The 19,718-nt window shown below is 41.5% G+C and overlaps 1 protein-coding gene across 1 annotated transcript in view; it reads right to left on the bottom strand.

Annotated features, from left to right (window-relative positions):
- Acad11 (acyl-CoA dehydrogenase family member 11) overlaps positions 1-19,718 on the bottom strand; it is a 75,925-nt gene that overhangs the window by 49,031 nt on the left and 7,176 nt on the right. Inside the window, exons 2-8 of the mRNA XM_041677237.1 lie at positions 15,839-15,938; positions 13,885-14,010; positions 13,175-13,336; positions 11,089-11,253; positions 2,033-2,174; positions 1,572-1,693; positions 560-666 (exon numbers count right to left, since the gene is read on the bottom strand). Coding sequence (XP_041533171.1) covers positions 560-666; positions 1,572-1,693; positions 2,033-2,174; positions 11,089-11,253; positions 13,175-13,336; positions 13,885-14,010; positions 15,839-15,938 — 924 coding nt within the window. The remainder of the gene's footprint in view (positions 1-559; positions 667-1,571; positions 1,694-2,032; positions 2,175-11,088; positions 11,254-13,174; positions 13,337-13,884; positions 14,011-15,838; positions 15,939-19,718) is intronic.

Genomic DNA, 19,718 nt, shown 5'->3' on the forward strand with positions numbered 1-19,718 from the left:
AAGGGTGTCTAGGAAATGCTCCTGGGGGTAGCACTGCACATACATTATAGGAGAGACAGGTATATGACTGGAAAAGAGTGCTAGACTCTTCAGAAATGCTGCCCTCATAGAGACATAGTTTCACAGACACTTGCAAAATGTTAAAGGAAAAGTAGTATTGCTAAGTTAATAAATAACCTAATAATACCATTTAAATAGGTACACGTAAGTAACAAAAATTATAAGGAAACATGTTCATCTATATACTTAAAAGGTTATACATCCAATTTGGCAAAGAATACATTTCATCACAAGTATGGGCATTTTATTTATATTTCTCGGTCAGTTTATTTTTAGGTATACGGGGATTAATTAGAACATTCTCCTGATTGGCAATAGCAGCTCTAGTCTGGGCAGAGATATAATTTTCCATTTCCTTAAAGTTTTAACCTTCCCATTTCCAGTAACTATTTAAGTAAAGAATGAAGTCCCCAGGCTGTCTCCTGGTTTTCTGGGAATGTATGAGACCTAGCTAACAGAGGCTATGAACTGAGCTAACAAAAGACTCTGTTTTCCTTACCTTTTTGAGAGTTGTAATCCGGTTTCTGCCAGGGGCTGCACAATATTGGCCATCAGAAAGCTATCCTCAGATGAATTGTTTCCCAAGAGGTATCTACAATAGACTCCCTACAAGGACAATAAAAATCTATTGAAAATGGCCTCAACTATCCAGTTAGTCTTTCCAGCTTGTCCTCCACATGATGAGCTAAACCCACTGAGCCAGAGATGTCAACCAGGCCACGAAGCCTGCAAACTCACATGCAGACTCAGAGTTGAGTCACGCTCGTATCACATAGTTCTGACACTAATCTAGGCAGACGTGTCACTGATAACTCAAACCAAGTTTGAAAATGACCCCAATCACTGCCAAAAAGCCGACCTGTAGGCCACATCATCTGTAATGACCGCTGCTTTCCCTTCAGAGCTGTTGAAATGAGTCAAATGCTAGAACCAAGGAGAAGGCGGTGAGATGTTTAATACCACTTTGATTCCCAATTTGAGCAGCGTCAGAGAATGCCAATCAGCCTTTTCACAACTCTCCACATCTTCTGACATAACACACCACTTCTACCACGTGACCGCTCACCTTCACTGTCAGGCTGACTCAGTTTAGAATCACCATGGGAACACACTGCTGGGTGTTTGTGAGTACATTTCTAGAAAGAGGTGGCGCCGTGGGCGGTTCCCAGACTAAACAAGGGAAGAAGACTTTGCATCTTCAACACAGACTTTTAGTTTGCTTTTACAGCAGACACTCACAATGGCCCTTGCTCCCATGTGCTTCTCCCTATGCTATCGTCATAAGACTTCCTTCACCGTCCCTCTTGTTTGCTCTACAAAAAAGCCACGGCCCAGGTGAGCCTCAAATTTTCTTCCCACTGAAGTCTTTTTTTGTAATTCTAAATTTATATGTTACTCATATCTGACTCATGTGTTTTTGGAAAAGCACAGTAGCCTAAGAACCAGAACCAGAAAACATTGTTCACAGTTCATCAGTAAGAAATGGTTAAACACTTGCTTCAAATAATTACCTGCGCGATTCCAGCCAATTTGAAAAAAGAAAGGGCCATAAAGAAATTCCAGTTAGGAAGATTAGGATCAATTCCCCTGCAACGGCAATATATTGAAATCAGTTCTTCCATCCATGGTATTCCTATAAAAAAGAGCACAGAGCATAAACTTTAAAAACAATGCCAGTGAACACTTCAGAATGGCATAAGACAGCACAGAAGATACAATATGGCTTGTAATGCAAACACAGTCACCAATAAGCCTGTTCTTAATACTGATTCCCTAAATAACATACAAAAAATGTGTATTGTCATAAATTATGAAAAGTGAAATGTTAGGTTCAGAAAACCAGCGAGATGAATTAGAGACAGTTTTAAGGCGCACAATCCTCATAAACCTGCAAGAAATTTATGTCTTTCAACTCCGACAGTAATAAAGAGGATTAATATGAAAAGCAGTTTAGGTAGCTGCGCCTCTGTACCTGTGTTCTCTTGAATGTGAAAGCCTCCGTTTGGCATGGGCAGTGTCCTGGGCCAAAAGTAAAACAAGGACAGATGGGCTAAGTCCGTCAAAGGGTGGCCGAAGGTGGAAAGCTCCCAGTCCAGCACTGCGATCACCCGACTCTGCAACAAGATGCACACAGACCTCTGACACATGGCAGTGAAAGCAAACAGAGTAAGGAGGCAGAGGACATAGAACAGTCAACAACCGCATTTCCACCAATGTGCAACGTGAGGCCATAGTTGAGTCCTTTCCCACGGTGGCACATCTCATTTCTGAAAGCCAGCCAGTCACAATCGTCTAGAGCCAAGGCCTCTGGTTCTACTGGGGGCTGCCCGTCCTCCTGTGCTCTTCCCTGACATCTCCTCCAAGAGACAGATGCAGCATAGCTGAAACTTTCCAGCTGGAGGAATTGTGGTAAAGAAGAAATTCTAATGATTAATTATATTTTAATAATTAGTGGGTGGGGCCCCTAAAAACTACTAGCCCAACCCTGCCCCCAAACTCGCCTATCCACCTGCAACCTCAGTGGAACTCCGAAACATAGCTTGTTCCAATACTGAGGGGACTTAAGAGGTGAGTGAACAGCCACACAGTGGGACACCCCACTCTCTAGGACCTCCACAGTGGGTCAAACCCCAGGCCCCTCCCCCAACTCCCTTGGCTTTTCTAGCCAGCCAGCAGGGAGTTTCCTGTGGGTAGGATTCCCCAAAACCCAACTTTATCCACTGGGCCCCCCAAGCTACTAGCAACACCCTGCCTAAGAGCTGAGAGCTTGCTCCAATACTGAGGGAACAAAGAGCTTGCTACAACACTGAGGGGACCAAGAGAGAGCACCCAGAGAATGAACCAGGAAAGAAGACCAAGAGAGCAGGCTTATAGAGACCTCAGAGGCTTTCTGAGACAGACATTGACAGTACAGAGCAGACCAAGAAAAACTCCCGAACACTCACAGCCACTGGAAAGATTGGAACAAGATGCAAAGACACTGCTGGCCTCATTTGAAGGAAAAGATGGGTAAGTAACAATGCAAGAATTCCTCCAACAACCTAAAAAGCAACATGATAACAACAGAACTCAGTAGTCACACAACAGGAAGACTTGATCATCCTAATCCAGAAGAAGCGAAGAGGGAGGGGGACTTGATTGGGGGAGGGGGAGGGAAATGGGAGGTGGTGGCGGGGAAGAGACAGAAATCTTTAATAAATAAATAAATAAATTTTAAAAAAAAGAAAATGACTTTAAACGTAACTTTATGAAAATGATGGAGACTTTAAAGAGGAAATTAAAAACTCCCTTAAAGAAATGGAGGAAAAGACAGACAAAAAAATTGGAAGAAATTAATAAATCCCTTAAAGAAAACCAAGAAAAAACAGTCAAACAGCTGACCTTTTCCCTTTGCAGCTCTTAATATTCTTCCTTTATTGTGTATGTTTTGTGTTTTGATTATTATATGACAAGGGGACATAACAACAGACACTGAGGAAATTCAGAGAACCATTACTACAAAAAACCCATACTCCACAAAACTGGAAAATGTAAAAGAAATGGGCAATTTTTTAGATAGATATCATATCTAACTCATATACTAAAATTAAATCAAGACCAGGTGAGTAATTTAAATAAACCTATAAACTCCAAGGAAATAGAAGCTGCCATCAAAAACCTCCCATCCAAAAAAAAGCCCAGGGCCAGATGGTTTTAGTGCAGAATTCTACCAGAACTTCCAAGAAGAGCTAATGCCTATACTCCTCAAAGTGTTTCACATAATAGAAACAAAAGGAACATTGCCAAACTCTTCTTATGAGGCTATAGTTACCCTGATACCAGAACCACACAAGGACTCAACCAAGAAAGAGAATTACAGACCAATCTCACTTATGAACATTGATGCAAAAATACTCAATAAAATACTGGCAGACCAAATCCAAGAACACATCAAAAAGTTATCTACCATGATCAAGTCAACTTCATTCCAGAGATGCAGGGCTGGTTCAACATACAAAAACCTATCAATGTAATTCATCATATAAATAAACTTAAAGGAAAAAAAATATGATCATTTCATTAGATGCTGAAAAAGCATTTGACAAAATCCAACCTTCATGATAAAGGTCCTGGACAGATCAGGGATACAAGGAACATATCTAAATATAATAAAAGTAATATACAGTAAGCCGACAACCAACATTAAATTAAATGGAGAGAAACTCAAAGAGAATCCACTAAAATCAGGAACAAGACAAGGATGTCCACTCTCTCTATATCTCTTCAACATAGTTGTTGAAGTTTTGGCAATAGCAATAAGATAACAAAAGGAGATCAAGGGCATTCAAACTCAACTCAAAAAAATCAGTAGCCCTCCTATACACAAATGATAAAGAAGCTGAGAGGGAAATCAGAGAAACATCACCTTTCACAATAGCCACAAATAACATAAAGTATCTTGGGGTAACTCTGACCAAGGAAGTGAAAGACCTATTTGACAAGAACTTTAAGTCTTTGAAGAAAGAAATTAAAGAAGATATCAGAAAATGGAAGAATCTCCCATGCTCTTGGATAGGAAGGATCAACATAGTAAAAATGGCAATCATACCAAAAGCAAGGAGGGCTACTGATTTTTTTGAGTTGATCTTATATCCTGCCACATCACTGAAGGTATTTATCAGTTGTAGGAGTTCTCTGGTAGAGCTTTTGGGGTCACTTGTATATATTATCTACAAATAATGAAAATTTGACTTCTTCTTTTCCAATTTGAATGCCCTTGACAAAATTGGGAGTATGGGGGTGGGGGGGAGGGAGAGTAGAAGGTGAAAGAGGAGGGTTGAGGAGAACTTGAGGGAATGGGATAGTCGAGATGGAGGAAGGACAGAGATGAGAGCCAAGAAAGAGATAGCTTAATTGTGGGAGCCATTATACAGTTAGCAGAAACCTGGCCCTAGAGAAATTCCCAGGAAACTATAAGGCTGACTCCAGCTAAGACCCTAAGCAAACAAGATTTATCCCTAGTGCATGAACTGGCTTTCTGGAGTCCATTCTCTTTGGAGAGATACTTTGCTCAGCCTTGTATAGAGGGAGGACCTTGATCCTGCCTCAAAGTGATAAGTCAGACTTTGTTGACTTCAAAAGGGAGGCCTTACCCTCTTTGAGGAGTGGCTGGGGGATGGGGAAGGGAAATATGGGGAGTGGGAGGAGGGGAGGAAGGGGGAACTAGGATTGGTATGTAAACTGAAAAAATATTGTTTTTAAATAAAAAAGAATGTATAAGGAAGCATTTGCTCTGGTGATGAATCTAGCTATAAAATAAATATATTATTACAGCAATTATATTTTAAAGTAAGTTATATAAACTAATCAGCAAAGAGCTGACACCCTCAAATTGTCTTCTGACCTACACACACACACACACTCACACACACACACACACACAGACACACACACAGACACACACACACACAGACACACACACACTCACACACACAGACACACACACAGACACACACACAGACACACACACACACACTCACACACACACAAACACACACACACTCACACACACAGACACACACACAGACACACACACACACACTCACACACACACACAGACACACACACAGACACACACACAGACACAGACACACACACACACAGACACAGACACACACTCACACACACACTCACACACACACACTCACACACACACACAGACACACACACACACTCACACACACACTCACACACACACTCACACACACTCACACACTCACACACACACACACACACACACACACACACAGTGGCATGTGTGCCCCAAGCTCACCACAAGATAAGAAAATAGAGTTTATAAAAATGTTGAAGGTTGCCAAATAAACTTACAACTTGAAACGATACACACCAAACTAATAGCAATGCCCTACTTAAAAGCACTGAGGTTGGCCAAGCGGTGGTAGCACATACCTATAATCCCAGCACTTGGGAGGAAGAGGCAAGTGAGTTCAGCTCTGTGAGTTCAAGGCCAGTTGGGTCTACAGACTGAGTTTCAGTATAACCAGGACTGTAACACAGAGAAACTCTGTCTTGGGGGGGGGGGATAACTGAGGTGGGGGTGAAAAGCAGAGAGTGACACCTCAATTCAGAGGATTCTATACAGCGGCATGATGTCATGTGACTTGTATTCTGAAAGAGTCACCTCACATGCTATTCTATGGCAGGCTGAGGGGACTGTAACAATGACTTAGGCAAATGATCCACTGTCAGATGAAACAGCAGTGTGAGTCGGGGGCGCCAAGCCTCCAAGTACCTGTGTGTGTGGCTTTATCCCCTTGATTCTTTGAAAAGACGCAGACACACCATTGTAGTGTTGCGGGCTATTGTGGAAACTGCATCACACAGATCTATGGTTGAATCAGAGCCTAGGTGACAGAGTAAAGATACTGTCTCAAAAAAAAAAAAAGTAAAGGAATGGGAAACAGGTTATTGGTAACGAGCTTGCCTGGATCTAGGTTCAAACCAGAGGCACTGAAAAAAAAGTCTTATTTGATTAAGATATAAAGTTATAGCCCATGTGATATTATGCAGAGAAAAATTAATGAAAGGTTTAAATATTTAGTATCCTATACTCAGGAAATGTTCTAATTTTCATACATACCTCCAGTCTATGTATTTTAATTAACTAAATTCTAAAGCCAACAGTTTTTGAAATAACAGATTGTGACCATTGCCCCTCCATGGTAAAAAGTCAAATGAAGTCGTCTGGGAATCACAGAGTCTGAAGAAGGGGCAATTTGCAGCATCTCAAAGGAGGTAGAAAGAGCTACGGGAAGGTGCAGGAGAGATGGCTCAGCAGTTAAGAGCACGAGCAGCCCTTCTAGAGGACCTGGGTTTGGTTCCCAGCATCTTAATCTTGGGTTCCTCAGCGCAGGACTGTGAGACATGCCTGTTTGCTGGTCAAGCCCCTAAGTCTATAACGCTATAGGGGCCTAGACGATTTCTTTCTCTCCGCTCTGGATTTTCTCAATTGCCTCTGGATATTTTCTATCTCTTATTCGCAATAGAAACCTTCCCCTAATAACAGAAGTCATGTTGGCAGTTTCTTTACTGTGCCTCCTTGCACAGAGTAACCACAGTGCGTGCAAGGCTGAGTAATGAGCTTGTTCTGATTTACCCCACACATTCCTGGGAGGTTCGTCACCAAAAACTGTTTCTCTCTTATTTCCCAATCACAGTATTCTAATGACAAAAACATAACACTAGTTTAAAAACAAACCTTAAACCTTACAGAACGGTTACAGTGCCATTAAGGGTCTCTTATAACCCCCCCCCCCCATTCCAACATTTTTAGTGTGTGCCGGGCAGTTTGTGTCAGGTGCTGCTTCTCAGCTATTTTTCTCTCCACCTGTGTTTTATGCGCCTATTTCCTTCCTGTGAATGCATCAGAGGAGAGTTGGTAACGAGGGAGTGCTCGCTGACTTGAATTCTGCCACCATATGTTACTTCCACGAAGAATTAGTAACACTATTTACTAGTGGCAGAAGTTGATTAAATTCAGTTTAACTAATGATTATGAGAGTACTATGTATAAGATAGAGAAAATTTTTTACTAACTACCATATAACCTGAAAACATTCAAAGGAAATGATACACATTAACAAATTAGGATTGCAGCTTAATAAATAAAATCTGCATCTGCTTTCTTTTTTAAAAAACAAGATTTATTTTTTATATTTATTTATTTAAGTGTGTGTGTGTGTGTGTGTGTGTGTGTGTGTGTGTGTATACGTATGTGTGTGCCCTGTTTGCAGGGCCCACAGATGCCAGAAGAAGATGTTGGCTCCCTTGAAAATGGAATTATAGATGGTTGGAGGCTTCCCTAAGTGGGTGCTGGGAACTGAGCTCAGGTCCTCTGGGAGAGCAGCCACAGTGCAGAAATTGCCCAGTCATCCCTCCAGATCCCCATTGCTTTCTTTTTAAAAACAAACCCTTCCCAGACATTTGATTCATTGCTCTGAAGACAGATGATGCCTGTTTGGTGTTTTGTGTCTTTAATAAATGGGTTTAAAGTCAGAGATTAGTGACAGAAGAGGAAAACAATCTAGTATTTACTATAATTTACTATCAGACTCAGTATGTTAGGACTAATTCTAAAATTTAAGTATCTTAGTCAAAAACATTGTTTTCTTGCATGCCTTAAATGAAAACTAAAAGTCCCTAGGGTTACAGACCTTAGAGGACGCTTGCATACTGGAAGACAGGCTCTAAAATATCAATAAATCAAATAATACATATTAAAGACGGATCAGATTCTGATGATTTAGGGGATAAGCTGTTATATTTCTCCAGGGCAAAATTAGCACTGCTTTATTTCCTAAACTTAAGGTGGGGAACTGTCAAAGTTAATATCAGAAATTAGTGCTATTGATAAAAAGTCACACACACACACACACACACACACACACACACACACATTGGTGGCTGTGTCAGAGGAGCAGCAGGTGGTAACTGAAGTTCAAGGTGTCAGCCCACCAGGAAGAAACTCTCTGATAGGTCAATCTCGGCTAGACAAGGCTCCCAACACCATAGACCCCGGAATGTCTTTTGCTTCTGCTGTGCCTTAACATGTTTGCTACTGTAATCTTTCTCTGGTATCTGACACGGTGTGAGTGTGAAGACCCCCACTGCCTGTAATGTACTGTGTTTATCTCATGGAGAATCCCATTTTAATGGGCATTTTTACCTATTGATTGTCATGAGGATGAATCCTCGCTAAGCTGTACTGTCTAATTGGTAATAATAACATTAGCTTATACAGAATTTTAAAGGATAAAAACAAATACAAGGAAATGCTACACAGGGCCTGTGAGTTTCACCTAAGAAGCTGCATAGACTGTAGTTCAAGTTAATGATTGAGAAAAACAACTGAGCCCCACGAGCCAGGCTGGCCCTAATTCTCTTAATGCTGAGAGATGCAGCCACAGGCTCAGTGTGAATCATCAGCTGAAACAAAGTTTTAAAATCACTTCAGATTGGGTCAGACGCTGTGATAATAGCTTTGAGATGAGAAACCTTAGAAAACAATCCAAAGTTCACTTGGACACAGCTGAGGTCAAAAACACAAAGTAGCCAAATTGTTACTAGCTGATGTACTTTCTGTGCTAGGATTGGCTGATGACCAAAGATGAAAATTATTTCCCTATACCCATTTCTGCCCTCAATCTTCTGATATAAAAAAAATATTGATGAGTTGGTATGTTCCGCAAAGATTTAAAGTAGAGATGACTGATTCTTTTTCATATATAAAAGTTTAGGTGTGTGATTCCTTTAAGATTCCTTATGAGATTACCTTTCAAGATAATAAAACATTATAAAGTAATTGGCCCTTTCTTTGTAACTGCAAAGTGCAACCTGTCAATAAAATACCTGACCAGAACACCTTGCTTGCCCCCACAGTTAATCTGTAACAAGTTGCTTGGGTATAGATATACCTGGGTTCGTGGAATAATTGGTTTTTCACCTGTAATACATAATGTAATATGTAATGTTTAATCATACGGGGGACATGGAAGACATGCGCTGGTTTTACTTGAAATCATTCACTTGAAAAGCAGAGTTGTAATTTTTATATTGCCTGAAAGATTTTTCTGGGTATATAAGCTGTAAGGGAAAGAATAGAGATAGAATTAGAAAGAGTTAAAATGGGTAAGAAGGAAAATATCAAGAAAGATAGATTTAGAAGGAAACCATCAAGAATGAGAGAAGGAATAGAGAATGCAAAGTAAGACTAAAGAAAAGGTTTGAAGGAAACCATCAAGAGAGTATGTGAGCGTCTTTTTCCCTAACCTCCTCAGAAATGTCTGGTATGTGCCTAAGACCCTCTCTCTCTCTCTCTCTCTCTCTCTCTCTCTCTCTCTCTCTCACACACACACACACACACACACACACACACACACACTACATTTGATGGTTAGACAATGGTTTTCTGACTGTAAAGTGGCACGGAGATCATTTATACTCGGTATAAACCACACTTCTTTCATCTTTCCTGCTAGCAATCTGAGGCATTGCACTTTCTTGTCATGCTGGGCAGACATACACCACACACAGGTAAGCAACTGACGTTCTAGAGAGGACTGTACTGCTTAATAACAATGCTCAGTAGATCAGGTATTCTAAATTTATTTTCAAACTAGGCTACTTCAGCTTCTATTAGCTATCAGGCTATATCCCTCCTGTAAGATAGTTAGGGGCTATAAAACCACATCCAAGCTGGTTTCTCTAAGAAAACTTAACTGTCCTGCTGGAAAATATGCTTATATGTGTTTATAAAAGTCAGTTAATGTAGTTCTAATTTTAATTATGCCTGTCATACAATTTATATAGTATTTTCTTTCTGTCCTCTTCCTAAAGGGAAGAGCTAGGAAGTAAGAAACCCTGGACATGTGCAATACAAGTCCTACAAACACTTAACACTGAGAAAATTAATCAGCTTAGAAAATCTTCCTCTAAGAAGTAAGACTTGGGAAACTATAAATACTCATTTGTTTGGGTTTTACCCAAAGCAGCACTGTGTGTATTTACACAGAGAAAGGTTAGGTTAATCTCACGTAACTCCTTGATGCAAGCCCCAAGGGGGCGCCTGGGATTTCTCCCTGAGTTTATACTAAACAAATAAAAGATTCTCATGACACAGGACAGAAGAACTCAAAGCAGTGTTAGGGAACTGGAAGGAAGGGCTAGAATGTGAGCAAGCTAAGCACTTTCAGGAGACCGAAATCTTTGACAAGAGTGACACAGGGCACCTTCCAAGTCCGGCTCACGTGATGGCTGTGATAGTAAGACCAGTCCCAGAGCAGACAGCATCCTATGCTATAAAATCTGCAGGACTCATTCTCAGAGGCTTTAAGTTGGAGACAGTCTGCGCTGTGGGGAGGAACAGACTGATCTGGGCTCCTTTAGCACTCTGGGGGGTAGCTGAGGGACGTTTTCCTTCTGGAGACTCAGGTCAGACCTAAGCAACACATCACAAACACAGCTGACTACCTCTTTGGGGTGGAAAACTATATTATCCAGCTTGAAGTCTCCGTGAATCAGGCTCTCCTCGCTGTCACTCTCTGGCAAGTTCTTCATTAGCCACTTGGAGAGCTGGTCCATGGCCGGGATGTCCTGATGGGCCGCAGCCTGGTACTGATTGGTCCAGGTGGCTATCTGAATGACAAATGAGAAAGTGGCAGAAGTAAAGATGAAATGTGGGGCCAGAGACTCTAAAACCAGTTCTCCTGTGCCAAAGTCCACTTCACTCCTAAACACTTAAAACATTCGCCAGCTGAAATTCCCGAGGCCTGAAACACTTCTGAAAGCCTAAAATCCTGAACACTTAAGTTTCTTTCCCCCTAGCTCCATTTTACTGGCCTAGGCCTTTATCAGACAAGAAATATAAATGCTGGTATAGCTGTCAGGAATGGTTCTCGTGTAGTAACGAGGTGCGTACAAACCACACACACACACACATACAGAGAGAGACCAGACACACAGACAGACAGACACACATACACAGAGAGAGAGACCAGACATACATACATACAGACAGACAGACAAACACACACACAGTTTCTTTCTGAAAAGGGGACCTGAAGGCTAGACAGAAATTTTCCCATTTAACATCCTTTCCTACACCCACAGAGTATTTTAAATGTACAGGTATTTTAAAACGATCAGACTTTGTATTGCTCAGAGAGTTAAGAGCAAACAAAATCCACCTATTCTCAGAGTCCTCTACAAAGAAGAACACATTATGAGCTGTTCCTCTCTCTCCATTGCCCAATGTACATCTGCTCAATTTAGCACAACACAGAAAAGGTCTTCAACAATGGGGTCTCACTGACTGAGGTTTATATTATGCCTAAGTACTTACCTCTGTATTATTGGGTCAGTGTAAACCTCAGAGCCCTCATCTGCAATATGAGGATAAGACCTATGTCTTGTGAGGTTTGCAGAGAGTTAAAAGAGAATGTCCACAGCTCACTTAGCCTGCGACACAATACATAGCGAATATACTCTGGCTCTCCCCATCCTACCCTCAAAGGATAAATAAGGAATGCAGCCCATACATCGCTGGTCTCACTTGTGTTTGAGGGCAAGAGTCACCATCTTGTTCTTAGCACTCGATGTTATTTCTTGCCTGAAGAGTTTTTCCCATCCAAGCAAAGGCATGTCAATCTCTATGCCTTGGACGTGCAGTTCTTGGGATGAACAATGAACAATTTTCAAACAGGTAATACACTCAGGGAAATAGCCCATTTCTCAGCTTCGTTTATATACGATTCATGAATGGGTCTCTCAAAAATGACCACAACTTTCTTTAGGGCAAAAATCTATTTCTGCTTTCTTGATATTCAAAAAAGTATTTCACAAGTATTAAACACATGACATATTTGCTTTGCCCAACTCAGAGAGGCAAAACCAAGTAGAAAATCCATTGACAAACCAAGGGAAGAGCTAAAACAGAAGCTTTTACTGAACAAAAGTTAACTAAAAAATAAAGTCAGAGTCTGGGGAAATGGCGCAGACAGTAAAGGGCTTGCTGGGCCATCAGGGGGACCTAAGCACGATCCCCAGAATCTACATGAAGAGAAAATAAAAAAGGAAGGGAGGGAAGAAGGAAGACGAAGAAAACCAGCCAGGTGTGGTGGTACATGCTTGGAGTTCTAGAACTGAGGTGTAGACACAGGAGGACCCTGAAGTTCACTGGCCAGTTGAACTAACTAGGAAGTTCCAGGTCAACCAATGAGAGACCTTGTCTCAAAAACATAGGTGGGTGTCTCTTGAGTATGACACCTGAGGTTGATCTCTGGCCTCCATTCCACATCCATGTGCACACACTTACATGTATATCTGCACATACATGTACACCCGCTCAAAACACACACACACACACCATCATCATCACTACCAACAATAACAACAACAACATTATTTCATGCTAAAATATATCTGGATATATTACCAAGTATGATGTTAAAATGGCAGGATTTCAGAGAGCCACACAATAACGGGGTGTACTGTGACTAGCCACTTACAGCGTACTATTTCTGGGAGCTTGACGTACATTCTAATGTAGACAGCTTACCTGTCTTTTGCAGTACCCGACTCCGTAACCATATCCGTCTAGCCGCAGTGACTTCACATTCAGAGAATGGAGCCACGCCAAGGTTTCTACCATAGACACGTATATAGCTGCGCGTTCTGCTGGGCTAACTCCGGGAATTGAAAAATCACGAAAGATGCGACCCTATGATCACAATGGCCAGTTGAAATAGCTGACATGCAAAACATACACTGTACAGAGTATGATAGGCATAGCTTTTTTTGTGAAATATGTAAGAGGCTACATGCCAAAGGCAAAATACAAGAACATGCCAGGATGAACCTGAAGGCTTCAAACTGGTTATAACCCACATCTCTAAGTTAAAAAACAATTTGAATTTGCTCTCAATGACTTGCTCTTTCTATGTGGAAGAGCCTCTCCGCCATACACAATGCATACATAATCTGCCTTCCTGTTTGGCTACTGCCGTTGTGGATAGCTCTTTACTGACACCTAGAGGAGTGTTTAAGAACAAGTTATCGAGAGCTACTTACTAAATTTGCTCCTAGTCCATTTCTGTTCTCCCTCATTGTATGTACTTGAAACAAAACTGTAAGCCCTTGGAAAGGAACTGTACTAAAAAGTGGAGCAAACAACATCAGCTATGACTATAATAGCATTCAACTAATGTCATGTTGTAATTAGCCCCATAATTGAAAAAAAACAACAACTGGGTAAGACTGTGAACTCACCTGCACATGCTGCATCACGTAAAATTCCGTTCCTATGATGGAAGCATCACTGCAGTACAGTAGAGGCTCGGGAACAGGGAATCCAATGGAAAACAAGGCTTTCTGGACTCTGAATTCTCTATCAATCTAGATAGGATTATTAAAAATCAGAAACATAGAAATTTTATAACTACATGTGAGCTAATCGCAACTAAGGTTATCGGTTACAAAACTGTGCCAGTGACTAACCCAGGGCTGACAGTAATAGTTCCCTGTTCAGAGGACACTCGTTCGATCAGTACAGTTACAAAGTAGGAAGCCCTAAAGCATGACCATTTAATGGGGGTGAAAGGACAGGCATTTGCATAGGGCTCAGTACTGGTTCTTGTAGCATGAGGGTAACGGTCTGGCTGTATTTCACAGGTTTTGTTAGAGAATCCTGTTTCCCTTCCTGTTCCCTGCTTGCTGGCTCTCCCTTCACACATCTCAAGAGGCTCAAGATGGGTTTCCTCTAGTCAGAAATAAGAGCTGGGAGAGGTGGGTGTTGATTGTGGGAACAAAAAAAAATCACCCATCCCTGTTAGACATCAAGGGAGAAGCATGCTTCTAAGGAGGGAGCATGGGGACCCTTACAGGAACATGGCCTGTTGTAGGGATCCCTGTCTTGGAAAACAAAGAAATAAACAAAAGCACATGATTACAGTACCATCTACACACATAGAGTACTTAGAATGTTCTCCAGCACTTGGATCTATGTCCTCTCCTGTTCTCTAACTATGCCAAGATAATCCCTGTTTTTGAAAAAAAAAAGGAAAATTTAGTTTAGAAATTAACTAATAAGTTGTGTTTGTATGTATTTATAAAATATAGTATGATGGTGTGGGACAATGGTCTGTATTCTGTCAATTATATTTTAAATAAATGCTGATTGGCCAGTAGCCAGGCAGGAAGTATAGGTGGGACAACCAGACAGGAAGTAGAGGTGGGTCAAGGAGAATAGGAGAATTCTGGGAAGAAGGAAGCCCATTCCTCTGCAGTCATGACCCAGCCACAGAACAAGCAAGATGTGACTGCTGAGTCGAAAAAGGTACCAAGCCACGTGGCTAAGAATAATGGGTTAATATAAGTTATAAGAGTTAATAAGAAGCCCGAGCTAATGGGCCAATCAGTTTATAACTAATGTAGACCTCTGTGTGATTTCTTTGGGACTTAACGACTGCAGGAACGGGGCAGGACAGAAACCCCGACAACAGTATGATAACTTGGTCTATGTAGATATTATTAGGTAGTGAACAACTCAGAATAATTAGAAAATTTAATTTGTAACAAACATTTTTTATAGTTCTCCCTGATGAGTCTATTATAAATGATTGCTGATGTCATTTTTAAACCACTGAATGATTATTATAAGATGTCCACAGCAAATACATTATAGTAACTCATCGGGCAAAGATTGTCATTACAGACACTTGTTGTCTGTAGGGAAAACAGATCATCTAGACAGGAGTAGCAATGATCATATCCACAGGGAAGAATGAAGCCCACAGGAGACCTGGAGGGGTTCAGGGTGACAGCTTCAACACAGCTTTAGGTTTCACCCTTTTTCAAACAGGAGGGTGTACAAATGGAGCGAATATTTAATTAAAAGAGAAGTACATTTCCACTAGTCAGTAATGGTGAGAAGACCTTCTTATTTATTTATTTATTTATTTATTTATTATGTATACAGTGTTCTGCCTGTGTGTATGCCTGCAGGCCAGAAGAGGGTGAAAGATCTCATAGAGATGGTCGTGAGCCACCATGTGGTTGCTGGGAATTTAACTCAGGACCCCTGGAAAAATAGCCACTGCTCTTAACCTCTGAGCTATCTCTCCAGTCCTGAGAAGACTTTCAAATGCAGTTTGAATGGCAGTTGTGTTTTTCAGAGGGAGTTTCTTGTGGTGGAAGAACTGCCCGCTGTGTGTCTGTGCCTTACCTTATGTGCTTTGGGGAGAAGAGAGCCCGGTGGTTTCTTCCTGAGAACATAGGCTCGAGGTCCTTTCTGGAGGAAAAAGGTTGGGTTGGACTGTCCTGATCTAGAGAAAAAGGTTTTTAAAAGGTCAATTATAAACTGTCTCCTTCCTTCTGAAATCCTACTGAAATGTCAGCAAAGACAAGAGACAAACATAAATGTATCTCAAGGCTGGGCTGGCCCCAGGGGTGCCCCGAGCAGCTGGAGGAGGGTGAGTTCGTGGTGACACTAAATAGATGGCAGCCTGCTGGCAGCTGAGGACTCTGCTAATGCAACAGGAGAAATGCCTCCTCCAGTTCTGACAAAGACAAAGTAAGGAAACAAATGCAGAAGCCCTCCTGCACTGGGGACTATCACCACCTCAACACAGCACTGGTTAAATCTTCCCACCCCACCCAGCAGGACCCCAGCAGTGGGGAAGCATTGATGACCTCAGGGTGCAAACCACTGAGCTCATAGAACTTGAGTTAAGAACTTGAACAAGATATCTGGTGCTAAAGAAATTGGTGAAGTGATGTGGGAGTGATTTCTTATTAATAAAGAAACTGCCTAGACCCATTTGATAGGCCAACCCTTAGGTAGGCGGAGTAAACAGAACGGAATGCTGGGAGAAAGAAGCTGAGTCAGGGAGTCGCCATGGTTCTCCCACTCCAAACAGACGCAGGTTAAGATCTTTCCTGGTAAGCCAGCTCGTGGGCTACACAGATTAATAGAAATGGGTTAGATCAATATGTAAGAGCTAGCCAATAAGAAACTGAAACTAATGGGTCAGGCAGTGTTTAAAAGAATACAGTTTCCGTGTAATTATTTCAGGTAAAGCTAGCCATGCGGGCGGCCGCGTGCCAGGGACGCAGCCCTGCTGCTCGTAACACAACAGAGTGGCGCCCGACGTGATGGACTAAATCCACTTAAAAACCTGAGAAGGCTTAAAAATAAGGGAGAGAGACTTTAACACAGATTTTTGCTGTTTGTTGGTGGCGTGCTGTAGAGAGATTTCCTGATTCGGCAACAGCAGCAGAAAAAAAAGCTGCGTCATTTTAAAGTGCGGCTTCTTGGGACTGTGCCGCCAGTGCAAACTCTGGCTTTAAAGCATTTCAATGGATTTTATGGGACTGGATGTTTGTGTTCCCGCTTGGGATCGGAAGGAGAGTGCTCTCAGCGCTCCCCGCCTGCACCTGGGCAGATGGCAGAATCAGGCTTAGGCAGGCGGAAGAGCATGGTGGAAGAGACGTGTTTTCAGACTGCGCACTGCTCTGCGTGTCAGATTTGGTTGTAACTTGGATAAAAAGAGTTTCTGTGCTGCATGCTCAGTCTCAAAATTAAACTGCTGAGTGCGGCTCCAATGAGGACTTGCTGTGTGCCTGAAACTGTGCACAGCTCAGGGGCACCAAATGGATCTGAGGCAGGAGCGGCTGCTCCTTGCTGAACTGTGCTGGTTGGCAGGAACTACCGTAATTACCATAATAACAGCACAGTTAAGGTTTAGACTGGGCAGGACACAGGTGGTACCGTATTACCTGTACATGGTGCAACTTAAGTTTTTAAGAAGTGCTTAACATTTTAAGAAATGCTCCTGGATAGTAAAAATATTACAGATTCACAATAAAACAGATTCAGACATAACAGACCTCAGTGGATCACAGTGTTGGATGAATGTACATAGGCTTGAGAGAGAGAAGAATAAGAATATAGAGAATAAAGTAAATGTCTTAAAAAAAAGGGTAAAGTCTTTAAAGAGACAGAGTACAGATAGTTAAGAGATTAAAATAAATAAAGAAAAATAAGCCACGTAAAAATGGAAAATTCACAGAGAGTCTGGATTATGTACATTGTGTTTTCTTTAAAATTTTTGACTGTGAAGGAGCTAAGTACAGAGAGACATTTCATTATATGGGCTGCCAAGTGGAACCAGAACGGATATCATGAGGGTATGATTTCAGAATTTGGATCTAAGGATATGATACTTTGGAAAAGAGATTCTTCTTTTGTTTTCACAGAGGATCAGACCTTGTGGATTGCATTTATCCCGATTTGGTATGATGGACCACGCCCTCCTGAAGGGTTGGTGTGAACACCTTCAGAAAATTGCTTCGCTCAACTGCCAACTGAGATGAAACTAGCACACAGGTTATACCATGAAAGACCTAATTAACGACGCCCCCATTCAGCAGGAAGCAGTTTGGAGAGAAAAAACTGCGCCCATGTTCCCAAATATGGTTTATAAACGTTCTTTTACATTTAAAGGGGGATATGATATAGGTATGAATAATTTGCATTAGTATAGATTTTGCTTTATTGTTAGAGATTTAAGGTCAGTTTTGTTATATGTATAAGTGTTTCTGATTTTGATTAAGGTATTGTGATTGTGTAGTTCATTTAAATATGTACTGTATAATTAAGAAATATAGATTGTTAATGGATAATCATTGATAATAGTAAAGCTTGTAGTCATGTTAGTTAGATTTTCTAGATATATAGAGATATATTTCAGATAGACATTCTTCATGTCTTCATGTCTTTCAAAGATTATAGAATAGGACATTTAATGTTTTAATAACTGAGGACTTTTCATGACAATGAGGCACTCTGCTCCTGGCAGCACCAATCTACTTCAAGAGGAAGATGGGCATCGAAGAGGCACCTTATGGAGTTTGATAGCCATTTGGGCAAGAAACTGCTCTTGCCTGGACTATTGCATAAACTGGACACAGAGAACCCGCAGAGAGAGGACTACTGAACTTGCCTAAGGTGAGATGATCTTTCGGGGTTCCTGATTCATGAAAGAGTCTGCGAGACATGCTGCAGGACACAACAGATAGTGACTGAACTGACTTTGAATTTTCCTGCTTTATGGAAATGTCTGCTGGATACCATGGGCCTGAAGGCTGAAGATGGATGCCCCAATGGTACAGAGGAACTTTGGGTGACTGTCCAGGCAGCGAGATGTCTCTGTCATTTCTAGAGTTTTAAAAGTTGCTTTTTTCTTGTTTGCTTAGGTAGTAGTGTATCTTTCTGGAGTCTTTGGAGTAAAGAATAGTTAGTTATAGTTATAGTTTTCCTTAGTTATGATAAAGATTATTGTAACTTTTACTTGATAACTGTTTTGTTATATGTAATTTTGCTATGTTAAAGCCTTTTTTTTGTTTAAACCGAAAAAGGGGAAATGATGGAGGAAGGTCATTGGCTAATAAAGGCACTGCCCTGGCCCATTTTATTGGTTAGAGGATAGGTGGGAGGAGAAAACAGGACAGAACACTGGGAGGAAGAGGAAGTGAGGTCAGAGACTTGACCGCTTTCCTCTCGGGAGCAGACGCCTCAGAGAGAGACGCCATGCTCCGCTCCCGGGATGAAGCTTCAACCCAGGATGGACTAGGCTAGAATCTCCCCGGTAAGCGCACCTTGGGGTGCTACGCACAGATGATTAGAAATGGGCTAAATTAATATGTGAGAATTAGCCTAGAAGAGAATGGGCCAAGCAGTGTTTAAATGAATATAGTTTGTGTGTTGTTATTTCGGGGCATAAGCTAGCTGAGCGGGCGGCTGGGGTGCTGGGGAAGCGGCCCCGCCGCCCTTATTACTTCAGTGAAGTCTGTTGTAAGACATGGTACTTTGACTATTGATAAGAACTGAATCCTTCTGTTTAGGTAGGCAGCTAGGATGGGTTATTTTGATAAAATCCTGGCTATCCATTAATATCACAAGACCCTAATATGCCACCCTTACCCTCTTAGAAGCAAATAAAGATAAGTTATATCATACAGACAGGAGAGAATCATATGAATTTTTTCAGAGTTCTTGCAGTAACCCATCAGACATGTAGGGTTTGTTCTTCGTCTCCTGTACC

Source organism: Microtus oregoni, unplaced genomic scaffold (genome assembly GCF_018167655.1).
Source record: "Microtus oregoni isolate MIOR12 unplaced genomic scaffold, Mior012 000028F_ref0000031, whole genome shotgun sequence".
Lineage (NCBI taxonomy): Eukaryota > Metazoa > Chordata > Mammalia > Rodentia > Cricetidae > Microtus > Microtus oregoni.